The sequence below is a fragment of the Falco cherrug genome, chromosome 1 (genome assembly GCF_023634085.1).
Source record: "Falco cherrug isolate bFalChe1 chromosome 1, bFalChe1.pri, whole genome shotgun sequence".
In the NCBI taxonomy this organism is placed as follows: domain Eukaryota; kingdom Metazoa; phylum Chordata; class Aves; order Falconiformes; family Falconidae; genus Falco; species Falco cherrug.
Window position 1 is genome coordinate 18106447 of NC_073697.1, and position 19393 is coordinate 18125839.

A 19393-nucleotide genomic window follows, 5' to 3' on the forward strand; every position below is an offset into this window, starting at 1 on the left:
TCTTCCAAAATTTGAACACCTTCACAATAAATTTATGTGACTCCTGAGGGTTCCTAACAGGCTGAAGCAGACCCAGGCACTTGAGACAGAGGGAGCATGAGTTCAAAAAAACCCAATCTCCTGAAACTGCGAGAAATGCCATCATATTGGAAGTCCGAACTCATGAATTTGCTACCTAGAGAAGATACAACTCATTTGGTCTGGAGTGCCTGAGGTACTATTGCTTTCAGTGGAACATGCAATTCCACAGCAGTAGAAACCTAGTGAGCTCTACACACTGGTACAAGCAGAAAACTGTGCAAGTGAGTATGACAGACTGCACCACCTGAAGAAGGAACTTCCCACAATGTGGATAACTAGCTAGCTGAAAAAGGTCACATAGACATAGTCCAGCTGGCTGGACAAAAATGCACATGCTTTCAGCTTATCTGAAGTAAAGCAAAAATATACTATCCTTGGCTGTTCTTGTTACACAGTAACAGGAAGATCACGGTGGGAAAAGAATGTTGCAGGTGGGAACAGATAACTCCAGAAGAGAAACTAGGGGCGGGCTTGGTATTTAGGCAACTAACCAATAATGAGCTTAACTTTTGTAATATGTATGAGCTAATTATAACAAGGTATAAAAGATGACCATAAGAGACAATAAACGAAGTCTGCTGATCACTCATATTGAGTGACTGTGTCTTCCCTCCGTCGCGACCCCACAAAATGAAGTCAAACCTAAAGAGTAAAAGAACTAAATAGAAAACACAGTCTTCTCAGGTTCTACAGAACTGGTAACCTCACAGGTAAGGGAAATTAGCTTCAAAGAGCATGGTATGTTAGGTACTAGCACCCTTCAAGTCTCAAACTGAACAGATACTATTAATATTTGAAAATATTACTCACAGATGTCAAAACCTCTCCCAGCAAGCAATCCAAAGGAAGAATTAGGAGTTGTATTTAGAAAAAGGTCCTATCCAACTGGTAGAGGTATTAAGAACAGCAAATAAACAGGACAGGTGTAACAGTGAAGCACTTGTCAAGTACTTCACAAAGTGACTGAATTAATTCTATGGGCCTATTATTTATCAGCTTACCACTCTCTTTCAACAGTGTTGATGTCAGAAGATTTCCTGAAGTATTCATAGTAACACCTGCGACATGAATGGAAATATAAGACATTGCTATCAATATTTTTTTAATATGAAAGCTATCAATAAGTATTTCAGACTTTACACAGTACACATGAGCTCATTCATAATATCAGTTATTTACTTAATTTAAAAATTAATGAACATGAAAGGAGGTTTGGATTAGCAAATCCAAATTACTCATGTACTTCGGCAGTAGTTCAAGGTTTAGAGAGATGGCAGCTCATGCAAAGGCAAAGAATTACAGAAAGGACAGAGGTTTGGCCTTTACAACCACTGTTAACAACTTCAAATAAAATGAAGAGATATTTAAGAAAGTAAGTAAAAGACTGTATTTTCTAGTAAGATTGGATGAATATGCCCAACCTAATAAACACAAGAGGAGTCTTGTAGGATTTTGTATAATAGTAAAGTTGTTGATGCAGTAATAAGCAATTTGAACCAAGTAGTTCTATTTAAATTGGTTTGCATATAGAATCATATTTTATTTGGAATGATAAATGCCAAGCAAATATGGCCATACTTTAAAGAGGATAAAATAATAAGTTAAGAAAGTAAATGAGGTAAGATAATTCAAGCTTCTTAGGAAAGCAGTCCTGGCCTTTTCCAAACCTCCGAAACCTATTTCAGCTGATGAGTTTCACCATGCAAAGAATGCATGTCCCCCAGCAGAGGCAATGTGATTCAGCAGAACTTTCTGACACGTAGCTAAGATCCTTATCAAAATCACTGTCCAGAAGATTATGGATAAGCACGTGATAACAGTAATTGTAAAGCTAAAAGCATAGGATAAATACTTGGCTGTAACCAGTCACTACAGAAACTGCATGCTTCATCTCAATGTTCAGTAGCTTATGCTCTTGGTACTGAAAAAGCACAGCTCCCAAGTCAGTCTCTGTTTCAAGTGCAGCAGGGGCAGACGTGGTAAAAGTTTGTATGTCGCACTCTGTTTTGGTGACTTTTTTGGTTCAGTTTTTTTGTGACTTTGTTTATATCAACCCCCATAAACTTAACCGTTTTCCACTTTCTCTGACGTTCTGTAAGTAACCAGTATTTTAATATTAAGCAAAAGCAAAGCAACAACAGCAAGCCAAGACTGCAAATGTTTCATTCATTGTAGTTTCTATTATTATAACAGGGAACCTGCTATAACCAGAAACTGATGTCACACCGATATTAAAAATTACCTTCTGAATGTTTTTGGGTGGTTTTTTTTAGTGCAAACTCTGTGTTTTGACTGCCTAGTAAGACTATTTGTGTGCAATCCAATCCTTGCCAAGCAAAGGGAGCAAGCACGTCTGGCTTAGCTCATTACAAGAGTGTTATTGTGAAATGCTCAATGCACTGCAAAAAAAAATGGTACCAACATATTATAACCAAATGAGACCAAACAACAAAGAATTGTGCAGTTACTGCTCAGAGGTACTAGCCAATAGCCAGCTTATGTCAAACAGAGTCCACTTCAAAAATTACTCCCTGCACCCTTTACAGAGAAAACACTAAAAAAAGTACAAGCAAATTATTAGAAGATCCACTTGATAAAATGGCACTCAGAAGTGATAAAATGGAAGAAGTTTTCTAGAACAGCTTTTACTGTCAGGTACTAATACTCTGCATACGTGTGTACAGACTGGTGTTGTCCAAAGGAGGATTTTTTTGATTCACTCGAACAACTATTCAGGAACAAAAGGCAATTGGCCTGGATTACTTTAACATATGATACTCTGCTCCCTTTTTCAAACTGAAATACTACCATCAGTTAATCAATGTATCAAAGCATTACACCCAAAGCAGCTTTAGAGGTTAGTTAGTAAATAAAGTAATATTATTTTTTGCATGCTGACCTACAACATAGGCTTGACCGGTATCTTCAATGGATGATGAGTCTGATTCGTTTTTCTTTCTTTCAGGGCTTCTACTTAAACCTGCATGAGATTTTGAACTTAAAGGGGAGAAGGAGAGAAGGGGAACCAGACAAGAGGGAAAAGGAAGTTGGGAGAGGGAAGGATCAATGTAATAAAATAATAGTATGAATAATAAATCAAAACTGATGCAAAATGTACATTGACTGTACACAAAGATATTGCAGGGTGGTCATAGAGACTCTTACTTGCTCAGTTTTAATGCTCCTGTTGCTGATCCAGTATCAAATTTTGGCATTTGCTGAAAGACTCTTCCCATTATGTCTTCTATTTTTTGGGGGGAAGAGTCCAAAGCAGTAATAATATTTTTCCTTGGGGGGTAAACTGAGATGTGGCTCTGACTCAGATCGTGAAATGACTTGCTCATAACCCTGGGTCTTTCCTCCCACGGAGTCTTCTCGTTCTTGTCCTTTGAAGAGCCAGGAAGTGGCTGGAAGAGTGAGAGCTCAGAGCAGGACAGCCTCTTCAGAATCTCTGCTTGAACAGACAGAGGTCGAACGGCAAGTCGGTTCAAAGTGCTGCTGGCCAGGCTACCGGTACTGATTGCTCGTCCCATGTTGAAACCTTTGACAGAGTCTGCGTGGAGGTTTAGGCTCCTAAATGAAGCCCTTTCTGTGGATATTTTTTAAAAAAACAAAACAAAAACCAAAGTTAAGTTACACAAGGTCATACTAGCTCTGCTGTATAAACTATGGATTTTTAAACAACCAGCTCACACAAACCCTATTTTCTCTAGACACTGAGACATATGTACCATTATCAGGTACATATAAACAACCATCATGTAGTCTACTCAAGGAGCAAAGACTGGAGTTCATGACATTACACTTACCTGACCATCTACTACGCTGAAGTTCAAAACCATTTAATAGCAGAATATTTATCCTCTTGTGAGTATGAAGACTCAGATTCCCTGTTAAACTGCTGCGCCTTATATACAGGCACATCTCTGCAAAGCAAGCAATATCCTCAAGCCAAGTGACCTGGAAGACTACACTTCCTTTAACCTGCTCATACAAGTCTTCAGAATTTGAACAAATAGGGCTCCCCCACCTCTACACTACCAGATTCCTACCAAACTTCCAACCACCCGTTGCTTGGTTTTTTTCTCATGAGTCCCTTACGATCCAGCTGCAAAGTCACAGGGGTTTGGCAGCATCTCTACCCGGTTAAAGAGCACCAGTTCACTCAGGCACACTTGAGGACTTCCCCTGCCGGAAACATCCTAAATGTTTTAGCACAGAATGAAGCATTGACTGGGGTTTGTCAGCCTTTTTGACTCATGAACTAGGATTCCCTTAAGCAGCAGAGAGAAACAGGTTTTGGATTGTAACTAAATCACTGTCAGCTGAAGTCGTGGGAACTGTCTGGGTGGATGTTCTTAGCTGAAAACAAATGCAAAATAACACAACTTAGCCTAACCCACTCTTAAATTCAAAGCAAAGCTGAGCAGGGCTCATTTCTATTAGCCTAACTGTCTCCTAAGGCTAGCAGTTAAGTTCCTGTGGCTTGGCTCTCACACAGAAACTTGGTAAGTTGTGGCAACATGTTTGCTGGTTAGAGCCTTTAAAGGAAGTCAGGCCATCTGAACCCTTCATAAACTTCACTGATGTCTTAAAGTCAGTTCACAGGGAAGTCTGAGAAAAGCAATCCTCAACTGCGTATGTATATCTCTGACTTAGGGTTAACTAGTGGTTTTTTTTTTTTAAGCTAGGAAAGAAGCTGCTCTAGGAAGTTGCACCATAATTCAAAAGAGGAATGCTACTTTTTGGTACACATCATTCATATTCACCATTGAAGAGTGTATTTGGCAAATGCAACTCAGCACTGCCATTCTAATAAGACATTCCTTACACCAATACCTAGGGTAGGAATTAACTGCCACAGTAACTCATGCTTCCTCTATAACAGGCTTACAGATTGAGAAGATTTAGTTGTGGAAGGTATTTTTTTTGGTCCTTTTTAAAGGTGAACTAGTATATGACTACCACTTCCTTACTTAGACCAAATACCTCCCCTAGCCATAGCCACCAGACAGACTAGATGAGCCACATAAGAATGGTTTTGCTCAGCCAAGACCAAAGATCCACAAATCACAAGTTTCCTGACACTGACAAAAGCTATCAAGGACACTTGCTCTTGTCGTGTTCCCATCCTGGGGAAGAGTACCTTAGTAAAATATTCTAATATTTCTTCTCTTGATGTACTTGCCCTCTGCAAACACCAAACAAGATTTCCCTATGGATTTCAGGAGAATACTTTCACATCATTACCTACCTAGACATTAGACCTTTCTCACCTTCTACGAACCCCTTCACTGAAAATTCTCAGGTGCTCATAACTCATCTTTTTTAAGGCTGACTTAACCCTCACTTCGTCTTTGTGGTTTTCCATATGCTTTTTCAAGAATCCAAACATCCATCTTAAAACTTAGTGCTTAGTCCTGTTCACTGCATGGCCACAGGAACTGTGCAAAAAAGAAACCATCACTCCTCATGTTATACCTTATTTCCTTTCTTATGTCCTATAAAATTGCTAATATTTTTTTTCTTTTTGTTTTAAACATTGTGACTCATCTCTTTCTATTTATGCAGAAAGAATGCTATTTAAAAGGCTTTTTCCTTTAGTTTTCCAAGCCTAATTCTTTCTACCAGATATGCATGTGTTAATATGGTTTCTCCCAGGTCACTGAAGACATTGTGCAATAAGCGAAAAACATGTCACAGTATATCCACAGGGGCTATAAAGTGTTCTCCCTTATGCCTCCATCCTCTGTTGCTAATGTTCCATGAAAATTTGTTCACTGACACCACACACGCCAGGTTTTCTCCCCCTTGTCTCAAAATATTACATCCATTCATTGGCTGAAATCAAGGTGAGTCTTGCAAGACACTGTAACCATGTCTTTTTACATAATCTTCCAACACATACTAATCTTCTGAAATCTGCTACTCCACCCTATGAACACTGCAAATGTTATGGACACATGCTTGTGTTCACTGTGGCGTTAACCCAAAATCAGTCTTTAAGTAAGAAACCTTCAAAACATACGCTTCCTGTGGTTTTCAGCCATGAGTTAATAATATTTTCATCAGCCCATTTTTTTAGTTTTGCTGAGTGCTTCCCAACCCCCAGTTTTTACTGACACTTTAAGGACTCTGGGGAGAAAAAAAAATAAAATACTTGATGCTCCTGAAGGCTAAGAATAATGCTTCCCAAATACTGCCTGGGATTTCGCTGCTCTAAAAGAGCAAAGTAGTACTTACATAATTAATATGCTATTTGGACTGGCTGCTTTATCATTGTTTTCTCTTACCCATATTACAATAATTCACGTTTTATAAATACTATTCTAGTATCTCTATTGCTATATGCATATATATATATATGCAGGAAAGAGAAGCATGGCTTATCAATTTAGATCAGTAAAGTTATGACAGAAACAAACTTTGTTTCAATTGTTTTTACTTTTAATAACCCAGTGTAACAGAATTAATCATAATACTGATGTAATTGCTCCTGATTATGAATGATTGATGAAATTTGAGACCTCTGAATTCCAAGTGATCTGCACTACACAGAAGCAAACTGTTATTTTCCAGACTCTCAAAGCACAACACATACTGCATCTGTAAGAGCAACCAAGTTTGCCTAGCCAAGAAAGCCTTTGCAATTCAGGATAAGCAAGTGCCAAGTTAGAGAATGGTACAAGGGCTGCAAGTCACTTCATCCTATTTCTCTGCACTAAGCTGGTTGAGCCCAACATAACAGAAAAAAGGCTGCATATTTGCCACGTCCCGTCCCCCCGTCCCCCCCCCCCTTTTTTTTTTAATTAAGAGTTCACAATCTCCAGAGCAATGGGGTCAAACTCCATTCCAGCTACACTGGTGGAAATTTGGATTAAGAGCAACTGGAATGCAGACAGATAAAAAAACAGGGAACAAAGAAAGAATGAGCAGGCAGACTGACCAAAATAGCACTTCCAGGCTGTGCTGAAGGCCAGCCAACCAAGTGAGCTCTGCTCCAAACAGTGAAGAAACTAGTACAGAGGGTTTTTTCAATGACTGCATTTTCCAATTAATAGTTTACATCTAAAAAGAACATCTTCACACTTCCTATTATACACACATATTAGATGGCAATTCTGAAGAAAATTGACTCGCATCAGTGTGTTCCTTACTAGGTTCACCACTCATTAAGGGGAATAAAGACAGCTACACTCACAGCTTACAGATGCAGCATCATGAAATGTTCCCTACTGTATTTGCCCTCGCATGATAACACCATTTTATCTGTAATTCCACATTATCAAACCAATTCATTTCATATTAAGCAAAATGTAAAAATCCTACTATTGAAATATCTTCCAAGTTCTTTCTGAAAAAAGCCAAAAGCCATTAATTAAATAGGAAAATACTATTACTGACCTATTCTTAGATTCCCTTTATTTTAAAGCAGCTGCTGTACGCCAGCTCTGTGTGATCTGTCAACTCTTTTTTTCCCCTTAAACAAAACCTAAACAAACATAGCTAGTAGATTCTCTTTATAGTATAAACCTGCCAAACGCAGAGCTTCACATATGTAGCACCCAGCAGAATTACTGAAGCTCAAGTTTAGTTTTTCAACTCCTTACAAAAATACATATAGATTGCTATTAAACCCCAACACAGCACCACAGTCCTTACCAATGTCCTGAGTGTCTTGGTTGCTCTGCCTGGTTCTCATCTGTAGTTGGAACTTATGCTGGGAAGAGCAGAGATGCAAAAGGTATTGGCAAGTCTTACTATTGTCAGTCTGAAATGCATGCTTGATACCATCTGATGTGTTCTGCAAAGTTATTTTCTTCTTCTACACAATGGAGAAAGAAAAAAGTTGAAGATAATGATTTCTTTTAGCCTACAAAGAATTTTGTGTGTGTTTGTGCAGTCAGAGCACTCAAAACTTTCCTGAAGCAAAAGGCACTGATAGGAGAGACTTCTGTTAACATAGGTGCTGAAAGTAATTTGAGATTTACAAAGTAACACTGTAAAGCTACTTCTGGGCTAGCTCACACCATACTTTTGTTATTATTCAATCTGTCCCTATTACTATTAGTGCTGACTAACGGCAACCAGTACTATTAAATTTTTCAAGACGGGGTTTTCAAAAGCGTCTGAGGAAGTCACAAGGGGTGTTTCCCCTCAAAAGGAAAAGAACTAGATGCCTACCTAATTATGAAATCTATCAGTTAATGTTCCAGATCTTAAATTTATTTTTTTTGTAATTTTTAAACTTCAATTTATCAATTCTACTTAAAATCATATCACAAATAAAACAGGCTGTAGCTTTTTGATAAGGTATCAGACTGAAGTACTGTTTTCAATACCTATATAAAGGTAAGTATTTGAGGCTGAACACCTCATTAAGAACTGACACATGACCACCAGATTATGGATTACCCGCTAAAGTTGGCTGGTAATGTCCAGTTCATGTCTCAGCCCGTCACCCATTATCATTTAACTTAACTACTCTTGGAAATATAACAACTTAAAAGCAACATAGGTGCATCTCCTAGTTACACTGGCAAATGCCAGTACTCAGTCCTCTAGTACAGGATTCTTACTCCAGTGCCCCTTCACTACCCATGTCCCATATGCCAGCACAGGTGGATTACCCAGAAATGCAGCAAACGGGCAGAGCTGCTTCCCATGCTAAGAGCAGTCCTTGATTTATCTTCATAATAGCTCTTTCCTTACAGGCAGGGAAGCCACATTTCACATCAATACAGATTTGCCACAATACAGGTGCTGGAACCTCAGAGGCATAGAATGCAAGCTAATTAAAAAAATAAATCTTTAAAACATCAAAACTCCTACTTCAATCCCGTAACACAACACAGCTTAGCCACATAATGTAGTCATATTATGTTGTAAAACAGCAGCTTAATTGGCAAAAATTACACACACACAAAAATGAGTATCTGGAGATACAAATAATACATATGTATACACAGAGAGGAAGAGAAACCAACTTACACTAAAGGATATTTTCTTGGTCTCTCTCCATGGGAAGCGTAGTACAGGTGTGCGGGCACCATTGTGAACTTCAAAAATAACAACTCCTTTGGAGCACACTCCCAGAAGGATACCTGTTTGGGATTTCTTCTCAGGCAACACATGATGAAGATGAACCCCATATTCCGTGAGCCTCTGACACAACTGTACAAATCAATGCAATAAGACTTCTAAGAATATGAAGTTAAGGCTATTATAAGTTTTTTATACCTCTATATAACTAAGATACCTCTATGTAAGTATTTTAATAAATGCATATCTATATATATGGATTTTAGAAAAAAGATTACTCTCTGCCTGGTGATTCCACTGACAGTTTACGGATGTTACAACAGAGACATCAGCTGCCCTACAGGGTCATAAGTCTTGGTGATATCTCTCGACCTGCCAAACACTACAGCAAATGAACCTAGCATTTATTAAAATCAAATAATGAAAGTATGAATCAAGAACGCCTGTAAGTATATCAAACTTGCAGAAATCAATTGCTGGCAATAAACTGTAACTACCCAGGATGCACTTGTTATTGACAGGTTTCTTAAAAACAGAATTAAATTAACACTGCAAGTCTGTGATCACATTAAGGCATCATAACTGTCAAAAGCTGCAGTTCCACTTACTTTGCACTCCCAGCCATCCATTCCCGCTGTCTCTTCAGTACTGTCATAAGGGATTGATGTAACAAATCAAACAAGGGAACCTAACTGCTCTCCCCACCCCACTCTCAGTCAGACTAGGTTTAGCTAGCATCAAGTTCTCTGCTCTTGCCCCCTGTGGTTAAACTAAAAGAACACTTCTGCCAAAGGAGAAACAGCCTTAGAAGGGGCAGTCAGCTGAGTGCCTCTTCCATCACCTTCTCAAAGAGACTGTGGAATTGCAGTGTAATGGTTATCCAGTGTCTCAGCAGCAAACAGTCAACCCCTGAACTTGTTTGCAGCCATTGCGTCAAGGCAGGACCTAATGTTTATTTTACAAACAATGGCAGCAAACCCCTGAATTACATTTCTTACTGGGTCCTTTTAGAATAAACAAAATGTATCTGTGATTAGTTTTCCCATCATCTTACATAGTACCTGCACAGGGAAGTCTGCTTGATAACACTTCTGGCTTGCTTCATACCAAGCACTATGAACAGTGTTAGCTGTAACAAAACTTTTCATAATCGAGACTGTTTTTTTTCTGAACAGGAAGAACCAAGGATGTAGGGAACACAGGGTGTGCTGCCTCACAGTCATAGCTTCCTTTAGAGTAAACACTAGGATCAATAACTCCTTTAACTAGTTTGAGCTAAAGCAGGAAGACTACTGATTGGAAAAAAAAGTGAAAGGACTTCCTTCCCATCTATTACGAACTCTTTTCACTTGTAATGATGTGTCTTTTGAGAAGACCTTTTCAGCTTTCTTCCTTGTAGTGTTATTCAGATCCTAAGTTGTTCTGTGCATTTGCTTGAAGTCAATACACCCATACTGCCACAAGGCATTTCTTACATCACAGATTAAGGAAGCAAACTGCTGCACATTTACCTTCAAAAACTCTAATTCTGTCTCTTTTTCAGATGCACCCACATAAGTGCTGTGCAATTTTGGCAGCTCTTCCTTGATGTAGGACAGATCTAGTTTCTCCAGCACTCTAGCCGGGACATAGTGTTCTAGTCTGAAATATGACATGCCATGCACCTACAAGACAAAACATTTTTGTAACAGCATCTCCATACACTACTCTATGAGCACAAATGAAGCATAAACATTCATTTTACAAAGAATCATACACTACAACTCAATCATAGAATCACATGATTCTGAGTAAGGGGAGGGATTCGAAATTTCAACCCTGACCCACAGCTTAATTTCACATAGGGTTTCTTCCTATTCAAGGCTGACTACCTCTACTGAAGCGAGAGGGTTCAACACCCAGATCTTGAACTAGATTCTACAACAGCCCTGTGTTAGACTAAAAGAAAACTTGCCCACAGCAAAAACTGCCAACAGCATATCAGCTGAGCTTCTGGACCAGGGCAGAGCTGTGAAGTACATGTGGCAGTTCACAGTCCATTCTTTAAGCGGCAAGAACACAGTTTCTCAAAGGTGAAATTTGATGGTGTACCTCTGCCTGGTAATCTCCATACTCAGCTTGGAGAGCTAGGGATGCTAATAAAAAGGCTGTCTCATCATCACAGTGCATCCTGTCTTCCAGGATGTCCTTCCGCAACTGTAGGTAATATTGGTGACAAGTCAGCGTATGCCTAGAACAGGAAAACAAAAGAAAAACCACAAAAAAAACCGCCACACCACTGTTGGTATTCTTCTTGTTATAGTAAATTTCCAGTATTTGATTCCAATTTTTATCCATAAACTTATAGCTTAAGGGGTTAAAAAAAATTTCATACACTCACTGTATAAGACTGACATCATCCACAAAAAACTTTATGCGAAAAAACAGAGTGAAGTTGACAGGGGGCTTGTTCTTTTTCTTTGGTTCTTCCTTCCATCCTTCTGGAGCTACTTTACTTAGCTTTATGTCAGGATCAACGAAGAAAAATTCATTGTCTGCCACGAACGTTAAAGGAAAGCACATGGGTAAAAACATTAAAACCAAAACTTTCTCCAACTGGACCATCAAGAACAGATTTATAATTCCGGAATTCGGTTTTGAACAGTAAGGTCTTCTGTTGACTAACAACGGTCTAATAGCTATTAAAAGGAACACTGGATAAGGGCAGAAGTACCCCAAAGACGGGGGGGGGGGGGGGGGAGAAGTTACCTTCCATGATTTCTTTAAAATTTCAAATTACTTATTCCACAGGAAATCCAAAATATATAATTCCTTTCCTCTCTTACTACTTCTGTCCCATTTACATTTCTGCAAAATGCTTTCAAGGGAACTAAATTACCAAGAGCATCAGAAGCCTGCACGGATAGAGTAAGCTCTTGGGCTGCTAAGTGCTTCTATCTCATGCCAGTATTTTGAGAGCTATGGTTCTGCAACAGCCTGTGAGATGTGCTGACAAGAAACTTGGGTCTGAACACTGTTAGTTCTGCCAACTTCTCATCTGTTCTAATAGTGAAAAATTAACAGCTCAGGAGCAAATTCTTTTTTCTCAAGGCAACTCCCTCTACACAAGGGGCCCTCCTATGCATCCCAATGGATCTGCCTCCGCAACAGGCTGCAACATTGCCTATGGCATATTAACCGAACCCAAAGCCCTTTCGGTCCTCTGAAGGGTACTAGTAGTTAAGAGTGAAGGCAACAAACAGCAGGGAAGAAAAAACTCAGTAACCAAAGGCTGCCCAGGATGAGCTGTCATTGCTCAGGCAAATGCAGAATTTTACTGTGTGAAGTTGCTCTTCACTGAGGAATGTATTTTGCCTCAATAGAAGAGAACATAACTCAAAGAAAATGCTTTGTAGATGCCAGGCAGTCTTTGCTTATCTTTTCTCAACACCATGTAGCTAATTCTTTTTATTCTGTACCTGCCAGCTACATCAAATCCTCCTCCTTACCTCTTAAAGTAGCCAATCCAAAAAAGTGATGTTCCACCAAGCCAATATGGGCAACAACCATATCAAAGACATCTTTACATATCGTTTTGGTATCACAGGTCAGTTCCAGCTTCTGCCCACTTAGAAGCATCACATTTACTTTTCGCCTTGTGTCATCATTCTTCCCTTTCTTAGTCTGCATTTTGTGGAATAAAATATCCCAACATTCACACTTGTGATAAAAGCACATTTGTTGGCTTAACATACTTTCCCTGTCACTGCTGAATAGCCCCTTTCTTACCAAGATGGACTTTGGTAGATCCAAGGAGATGAATGGCTCAATCGTCATTTTCACAAACTCTGGGCCAAAGAAGTTCTGCAAATCACAAGAGTATGAATGAACATCGTGTTGCTGGAATAACAGACTGATGCACAGTTAACTCCTGCCCTGGAAACGTCAAAGAGGAACAAAAGGCTGAAACTTGAAAACTGTACTTAATTTCTCCCATGAGCTGGTAAGTCTAAAGAACCTGATTTTGCCAGCACGTGTACTAGACACCAATGGCAAGCTACAGCACTGGTGACACTGTCACTTTGTGTATTTTCCTTCCTTTGCTGGGCAAAAAGCCAACACCGTAACATTATTTGTCTTCCTTTAAAATACAGGGTGTGGGTTGCCTATTTGGGCCATCTGGGCTTATGTCAGTAAGCAACTGCCTGATAGTACTAAGGTTTTCTGCATTGGTGGCAATCCTGCCTTGACAAATCTCTGCCTGTGACACACAAGTCTCATATCTGCTGGGTTCAGTTAGAGATCCTGGCCAGTTTCTGTCAGCCTGTACACAAATAAACATTCTACTAATTCACCTTGTAAACTACAGGAGGTTACCTGTCCAAACTGTTAAAGGAAGTCCTCTGCACGATACCCACTCCAATACCGCATTAAAAAAGTGACACAAGAATCACCTTCTGAGGGAAAACCTTCACTGGCTACTGCCTAGTACATACTGTGTACTTTATGTAAAACATCTACACATGAACTTCTTAAGGGCCGGGGGGAGCCAACCTGGTTAGTTAAAGCCTACATGAACTAACTGGTCAAACTGCTGTGAACTGGAGACAGATACAGGAACTATTATCCTGGATTAGGACAGCAAATTCACTCGAGTTGTTTCAAGTTTTCCCATCCTTAAAAAAAAAAATTAAATAAAAAATAAATCCAGTTCACTGAAAGCAGCAGCAGAGGGCATCAAGTCATCATCTCTTCTAAACATCAGTGACTCTATTTACCTATACCTCTGTCCCCCTCTTTCTCTGCAATCTGACATTTCATTCACAGACCAAGACAACTGGGAAAAGAAAGGAGAGTTTGTGATTCAGTGTGAACCCAAGAGTCAAATGAATCCTTTCTGCCTTTCTTTACCTTCTCATCTTGCCGATTTAATAACCTTTTATGCTGGTGGGACACATCCACATTCTACTAAAATAAATGCAAACCAAAGTGGTTGAAAACAACACAGAATACAGGAGAAAACTACCCCTTACCTTTGTTAGGCCACTTTATTGTTTGATCATGCAAACTTTAGTCAAGGCTAGCTGTCTGTTCTAGCATCTCTTGATACTAGTAGCCTATGTAGCCACTAATGCCACAAAATCTCAGAAGTTTACCCTGGCAGAGTAGGTCTTTCCTATCAGGGCAACACCAAACACCTAGCATTTCATCTGTTGATGACTGTTTATTACAGGATCCCGTTTATTAATCCCTCATATTACAGTTTCTGCTCTGTTTCAATGAAAATCAGAGTTCACCTGAGATCAGGGCATTACCCTCAGTTTTCTTTGCGTCATGGCTGTTTCCAGGGCTATTTCTCTCAGCGGATCTCTAGTCATGTCAAGCATTGAGGACCTAATTGCATCTCCTGGGTAGAGGTTAGGTCGGGACTGCCTGAGAGCCATTCTAGCTTGCAGTTGCATCATTTCTTCTTCCTGACGCTTTAGCATCACTTCTTGACTTATCAGATTGCCTTCAAACGGTGCTTCATGTTGCCTAGAGTATAGTCAAAGGGGATGAAAGACATTTGTAGGCATGCCTAACGCATTCTGCTGCTTTAAGCACTTAGGTAAGTGGAAACCCAGAACACAAAAACTAGTTATCAAATACTATTTTAAACACAACATTTATTCAGCAGCCAGGAAGTTTGCACATTACAGCAATCCATCAATACAGAAAGTGAGAAAACATGCCAAGTCTCTACAGCTGCTTGTCATTTATTCATATGAAAATAAAGGCTCAGCTGCAGTCTAAAAAATACTTGACACTACAAACCCAGTGAACACACAGGAGGAAGAAAAAGATTAATGCTTTGAAAATACCTTAACTTCTCTGTTCAAGCAGGGACTTGTGTAAAAGGCATGTTCAAAAATATGCTGTTAAAAAAACCCTAAAATAGTGTACTTTTAAAAGTATTGTTCCAATCACTTTCTCTGTAATAATTCTTTATGAACTCTTTGCACAGCACTGTCACCTATTCCCTGATTTTTCCTGAACAGTAGTATAGCTTGAAATATTTATATAAATATGCTATATATATCAACATCCTATATACTAGGTTATTCTAAATATCATACTCTGATGTTTTCATCATCTTATTTTGCTGAAAAAAAAAAATCCTTTTCTTTTAAATTCCTATGAATGGCTTGGCTGATACACAGCCACCACCACAAAAAATAAATTAAAAGTCCAAATCAATAATCCGAAGGGGAAAAAAGAAAACAACAAACCAAACAACAAAAACCCATCAGTATTTCTGAAAAACACAGCGGACATAGATCTCAAATGTCCTACCATTATTTATTTATTCTCTGTGGAAGAAATCCGTATCCTGTTTTGGGTGAAAAAAATCCATTCTTTATTTGAAAATCAAGCAGTTAAGAAATGTGATGAAAGGAAAAATCCAAGAAAAACAAAACCAATTTCCACTCCCCTCCCTCTGTCCCATGCTTACAGAAAAACACCTTTAAACCCCAAACTAAATATAAACCAATCAAAGCTTCTTTAGAAGTCCTAAAACAAGAAAAAAACATGTTCTACCTTTGCTAACGTAACTATACAGAGGCAATTTTTAAACACAAATGGACAGGATAAACTAACAAGAATTTCATCCTCCAAAAAACACCTCTAGCAATTCTAAGCTAAGTGTTACTGTAGATGGTATGCTGGAGTAATGAAAAACATGAAAGAGCAAAGAAAGTGTTTTAAAGCCTGCACATCATTGCACTGAAGTTTAGGAATACAGGTAAATATAGAGTAAGCCCTGCGCTGACACTGACACAGCCCTCTGTAGTAAAAGGTAATGTACAGACTTTTAAAAAGACATTAAGTTTATATTTTTTAAAAAAGAACCTGAAGATATGTTTGGTGAATGACACAGCAGCTAATAAACTCAGAGAAAATGTACCTGTTCAGGCTGTACAGTTGTCTATGCTAACTGGTGGAGAATACTTCAAATTTTTTTTTTCATCTTTTTACAGCAAAGTTTATAAAGAATGCCAGTAGTATGGAAAGTGCATCCCATTCTCTTGATTTACGCCAGTAATGCACCAAAATCTGAGCAAAACAATGCTGAAGTTCCTCAAATGGAATTTCAGGGAAGATCTAGAGTAGTCACAGAAAATTTATTAATGTAAGCCCATTATCCCTTCCATTGTGCAGAGCTTTCATAGCATCGCTTCCCTTATTCCTCCTCTATTCCCTTCTGCAACAGACTTAATGTGCACCTAAAAGGACAAAGTAATGAGAAAAGGCCTCAGACCTGCAAAGACTTGTGCACATGCTCAGCTTTTCACCGAGGAGAAGCTTATTAAGATCAACACCTGTGGGAACATTCACAGTGAACTAAGTTAAATACACCCACAAGCGTCCTTCAGATGAAGGTCTAAGGATGGGCTCTGATATAAGACAAAACCAAACACTTTCTGAACATAAATATCTATGAATTATCAAAGATTCTAGAAAAAGATACACATATTGCAGCTGGCTGTATCTGAAAACACTTGCTAATGTGAAAAACTAAAACTCTACTGCAGAAAAAAAGTTTTGCCTTTTTAATAACATATGGTTCTGTGCAATAAAAAGTTAGTGTCAAGTATTATCATTATGTTAGTTTATCATCTTTGTTGACATCTATTAGTTTCTCTGAAAATTGGGGTGGTTGTGGGATGTCCAGGGAGGAAGCTCAAAAGCCTAATGGTTTAAAAATTGTCCTAATTTAGTATATAAACCGACCAGGAATCAGCATGCTTCAGCATCCTGGTTTAAGTATAACTAACTCTGGCTTTGTCAGTGTCAGTCTTCTATGGAGGGTATCAGCATGATGCACTCTTAAGTTCCAAGACAAGGAATGCATCTCTCATTCTACAGAAGAGGAGATACTGTTAACAGATACAGGCAGAGCTCTTCCATGAAGTTCAGAATATGCAAGTATTATTACTCCAACATAAAAATATTTAAAGAAACCCCACCAAATTACATTCCTAACACATAACAACATAAAAATAAGTTTCCTACGGTATATCATCAGACAAGTACTTGGCTGCTACTCTGTATTTTCATCAATGTCTGACTGCAAACCAGAATCTCAGAGCTACTTTATTAACCTGAAGACAGTACTGAGAGCAATCACTTGGAAGGCTGATTCCTACAAAAGAGGGAAGCGATTAACTCCTCACCTAGTGTACTTACCGAGAAATTAGCAGGCATTGGATCAGAGAAGGAAGTTGGAAGAAGGGAAGGAGGCAGGCATTCTCTAATGATTAGTGCAGTGGAAAGGTCAGGAATAGACTGGGAAAGATGGATGCCTTTTGGTAAGGTAGGAAGGATATGGAAATGAGATCTAGTGGAAGGGAAAGGCAACAGAAGGAAGAGATCCATGTCAGCTGCTGCTCCTAGAGAGAAAAAGGAAGAAACAGTAAAGGAAGAAAAACAAAAAGAGGGGGAGGGAATAAGGAATACAAGAAGCAAAGAGGAAACACAGACACAAGTATACATTGCCATGAGGAAAGCATTCCAAGAAGTTTAAAGGATAACAACAATCACAGAGAAGGGTTTGAGTGTACTCTGAGCATAATACAGAAGAATCTATGGCTTATGCTAGTTCAAGAGCAGGCCAGCCCACCCAAACAGCACAAGTCGTATTGGCTGATAATTCTGAACAGCTTCACTGTTTTTTTAAAATATTGGTGGCAGACTCTCTCAAATCCAAATCCCCCTATTTGATTGACAACTCAGTTTTACAAGGATAATTCCATGGATAACTAAGCAGACTGCCTCTAAGGACATGCCACAGGAGCAGTAAATTATGTACTGAAGTATAGATGGTATCTCTGAACACAGAGAAAAACACTGAAACTTGCTCCCAAGTGCTAATGGAATTCAAGCAATGAATTAAGTTGCACATACTTCCCCAAACTATGAAATCAAACTACCAGTCAAAAAATGTAAACTCTGTGAATCTGCTCCTTGGAACTACTTGTTATTAACAGTTTTACTTTGAAAGCTTATGTTTCTAAAGTTATAAAAGCCATGGTCTTCTACAGCACAAGACATTTTAAAGCAGCAACATGCAAAGATGTGGAAAAAAACCTAAGTTACTTTCTTAGAAATCTCCCTGTTTAACTAGCTACCATCTTTGATGGTATTGCTTTTCACACTTGCTAGCACTGTAAAGTTTAACAGCTGTTGGAAAGCAAGACCAAGAGCACACACCGGTTTCTATTCAGCTCACATAATTAACAGAGATATTATCTAAGTACTATTTTAGGACCAAATTCTCCTGATGGTTGCTTTCCTGTTTCTCAACGGATCTACAAATAAAGCTAGTAAAACTAGCTTTCAGGAGCTGAGCCTCATTTTTCAGTCTTGGATATACTTACCAGGCTTGGTACTTAGATTAAAAACCAAAACCAAAACAAACAAAACAAAAAAAAAAAAAAGCTTTTCCACCTTATAAAAACTGGGGAGCAGTTATGAAAAATCAGTGAAGAACTACCTGTGGTACCCTACCATGACATTTTTGTGCAAGTGCAGAGTGATATCTTTTAGGAAAGGCACAGAGAGGAGTTGAAGCAGAAATAGGAGATTCAAAAAAATATTAAACCTTGAAGTAAGACTGCATAGTTACATACATGTAAAATTCATTCCATTATTGAGCACAACATTTAAGTCTACACTGCACTTACAAAACAAAGTTTTCCTCCTAGATTTCACACATATGTAAACAAATATCCATTAAAGGTACCAGTCTTAACAGAGCAATACAAAGTAAAATAATGTAAAAGGAACCATGAGAAAGTACATACTCTTTTATCATGGTATTTTCACTTGCATAATAGGCCCGATTCATTTACAACAATGTGACTCATTTACATACCACTTTTTGTTTCTAAAACATTTTGTAAATAGAAAGGAAAGCTCTCTATCAGTATCCACAAATTACTGCTTTTTTGTTTTGGAGCATAGCTACAGCTTGAATTGGCAACTTTCCTGGGTTCAAGTCAAAGAAGAATGAAGGTTGACTTAGCTTTCTTAACTTACTGTTGTTTTATTTTTTTTCTTTTGGTGAATACTGCTATACAGCTCATTCTGTACACACAGTAGTAATAATCTATTTCACCATTTTAGTCTGGTGCTAAAACAGTATAAAATGCAAAGCAGAAATTTACAGCTCTTCAACTGTGTAACATGGAACATAAACCTGTAACCCAAGACCTTGAAGTTTCCCCTAAAAGCTCATACACTAGCCAAA

The 19393-nt window shown here is 38.6% G+C and overlaps 1 protein-coding gene across 7 annotated transcripts in view; it reads right to left on the reverse strand.

Annotated features, from left to right (window-relative positions):
• The window catches only part of PTPN13 (protein tyrosine phosphatase non-receptor type 13), a 126489-nt gene that overhangs the window by 32371 nt on the left and 74725 nt on the right, over positions 1 to 19393 (reverse strand). For 6 of the 7 annotated variants that reach the window (XM_055727792.1, XM_055727783.1, XM_055727788.1 and 3 more), the window contains exons 10-20: positions 14418 to 14637; positions 12892 to 12966; positions 12612 to 12786; positions 11504 to 11657; positions 11215 to 11353; positions 10635 to 10787; positions 9073 to 9255; positions 7744 to 7906; positions 3247 to 3670; positions 2981 to 3078; positions 1083 to 1139 (exon numbers count right to left, since the gene is read on the reverse strand). In XM_055727792.1, coding sequence (XP_055583767.1) covers positions 1083 to 1139; positions 2981 to 3078; positions 3247 to 3670; positions 7744 to 7906; positions 9073 to 9255; positions 10635 to 10787; positions 11215 to 11353; positions 11504 to 11657; positions 12612 to 12786; positions 12892 to 12966; positions 14418 to 14637 — 1841 coding nt within the window. Of the gene's footprint in view, positions 1 to 1082; positions 1140 to 2980; positions 3079 to 3246; positions 3671 to 7743; positions 7907 to 9072; positions 9256 to 10634; positions 10788 to 11214; positions 11354 to 11503; positions 11658 to 12611; positions 12787 to 12891; positions 12967 to 14417; positions 14638 to 17331; positions 17526 to 19393 lie in introns of those variants that run through there. The other variant, XM_027813052.2, reaches the window with a different exon arrangement.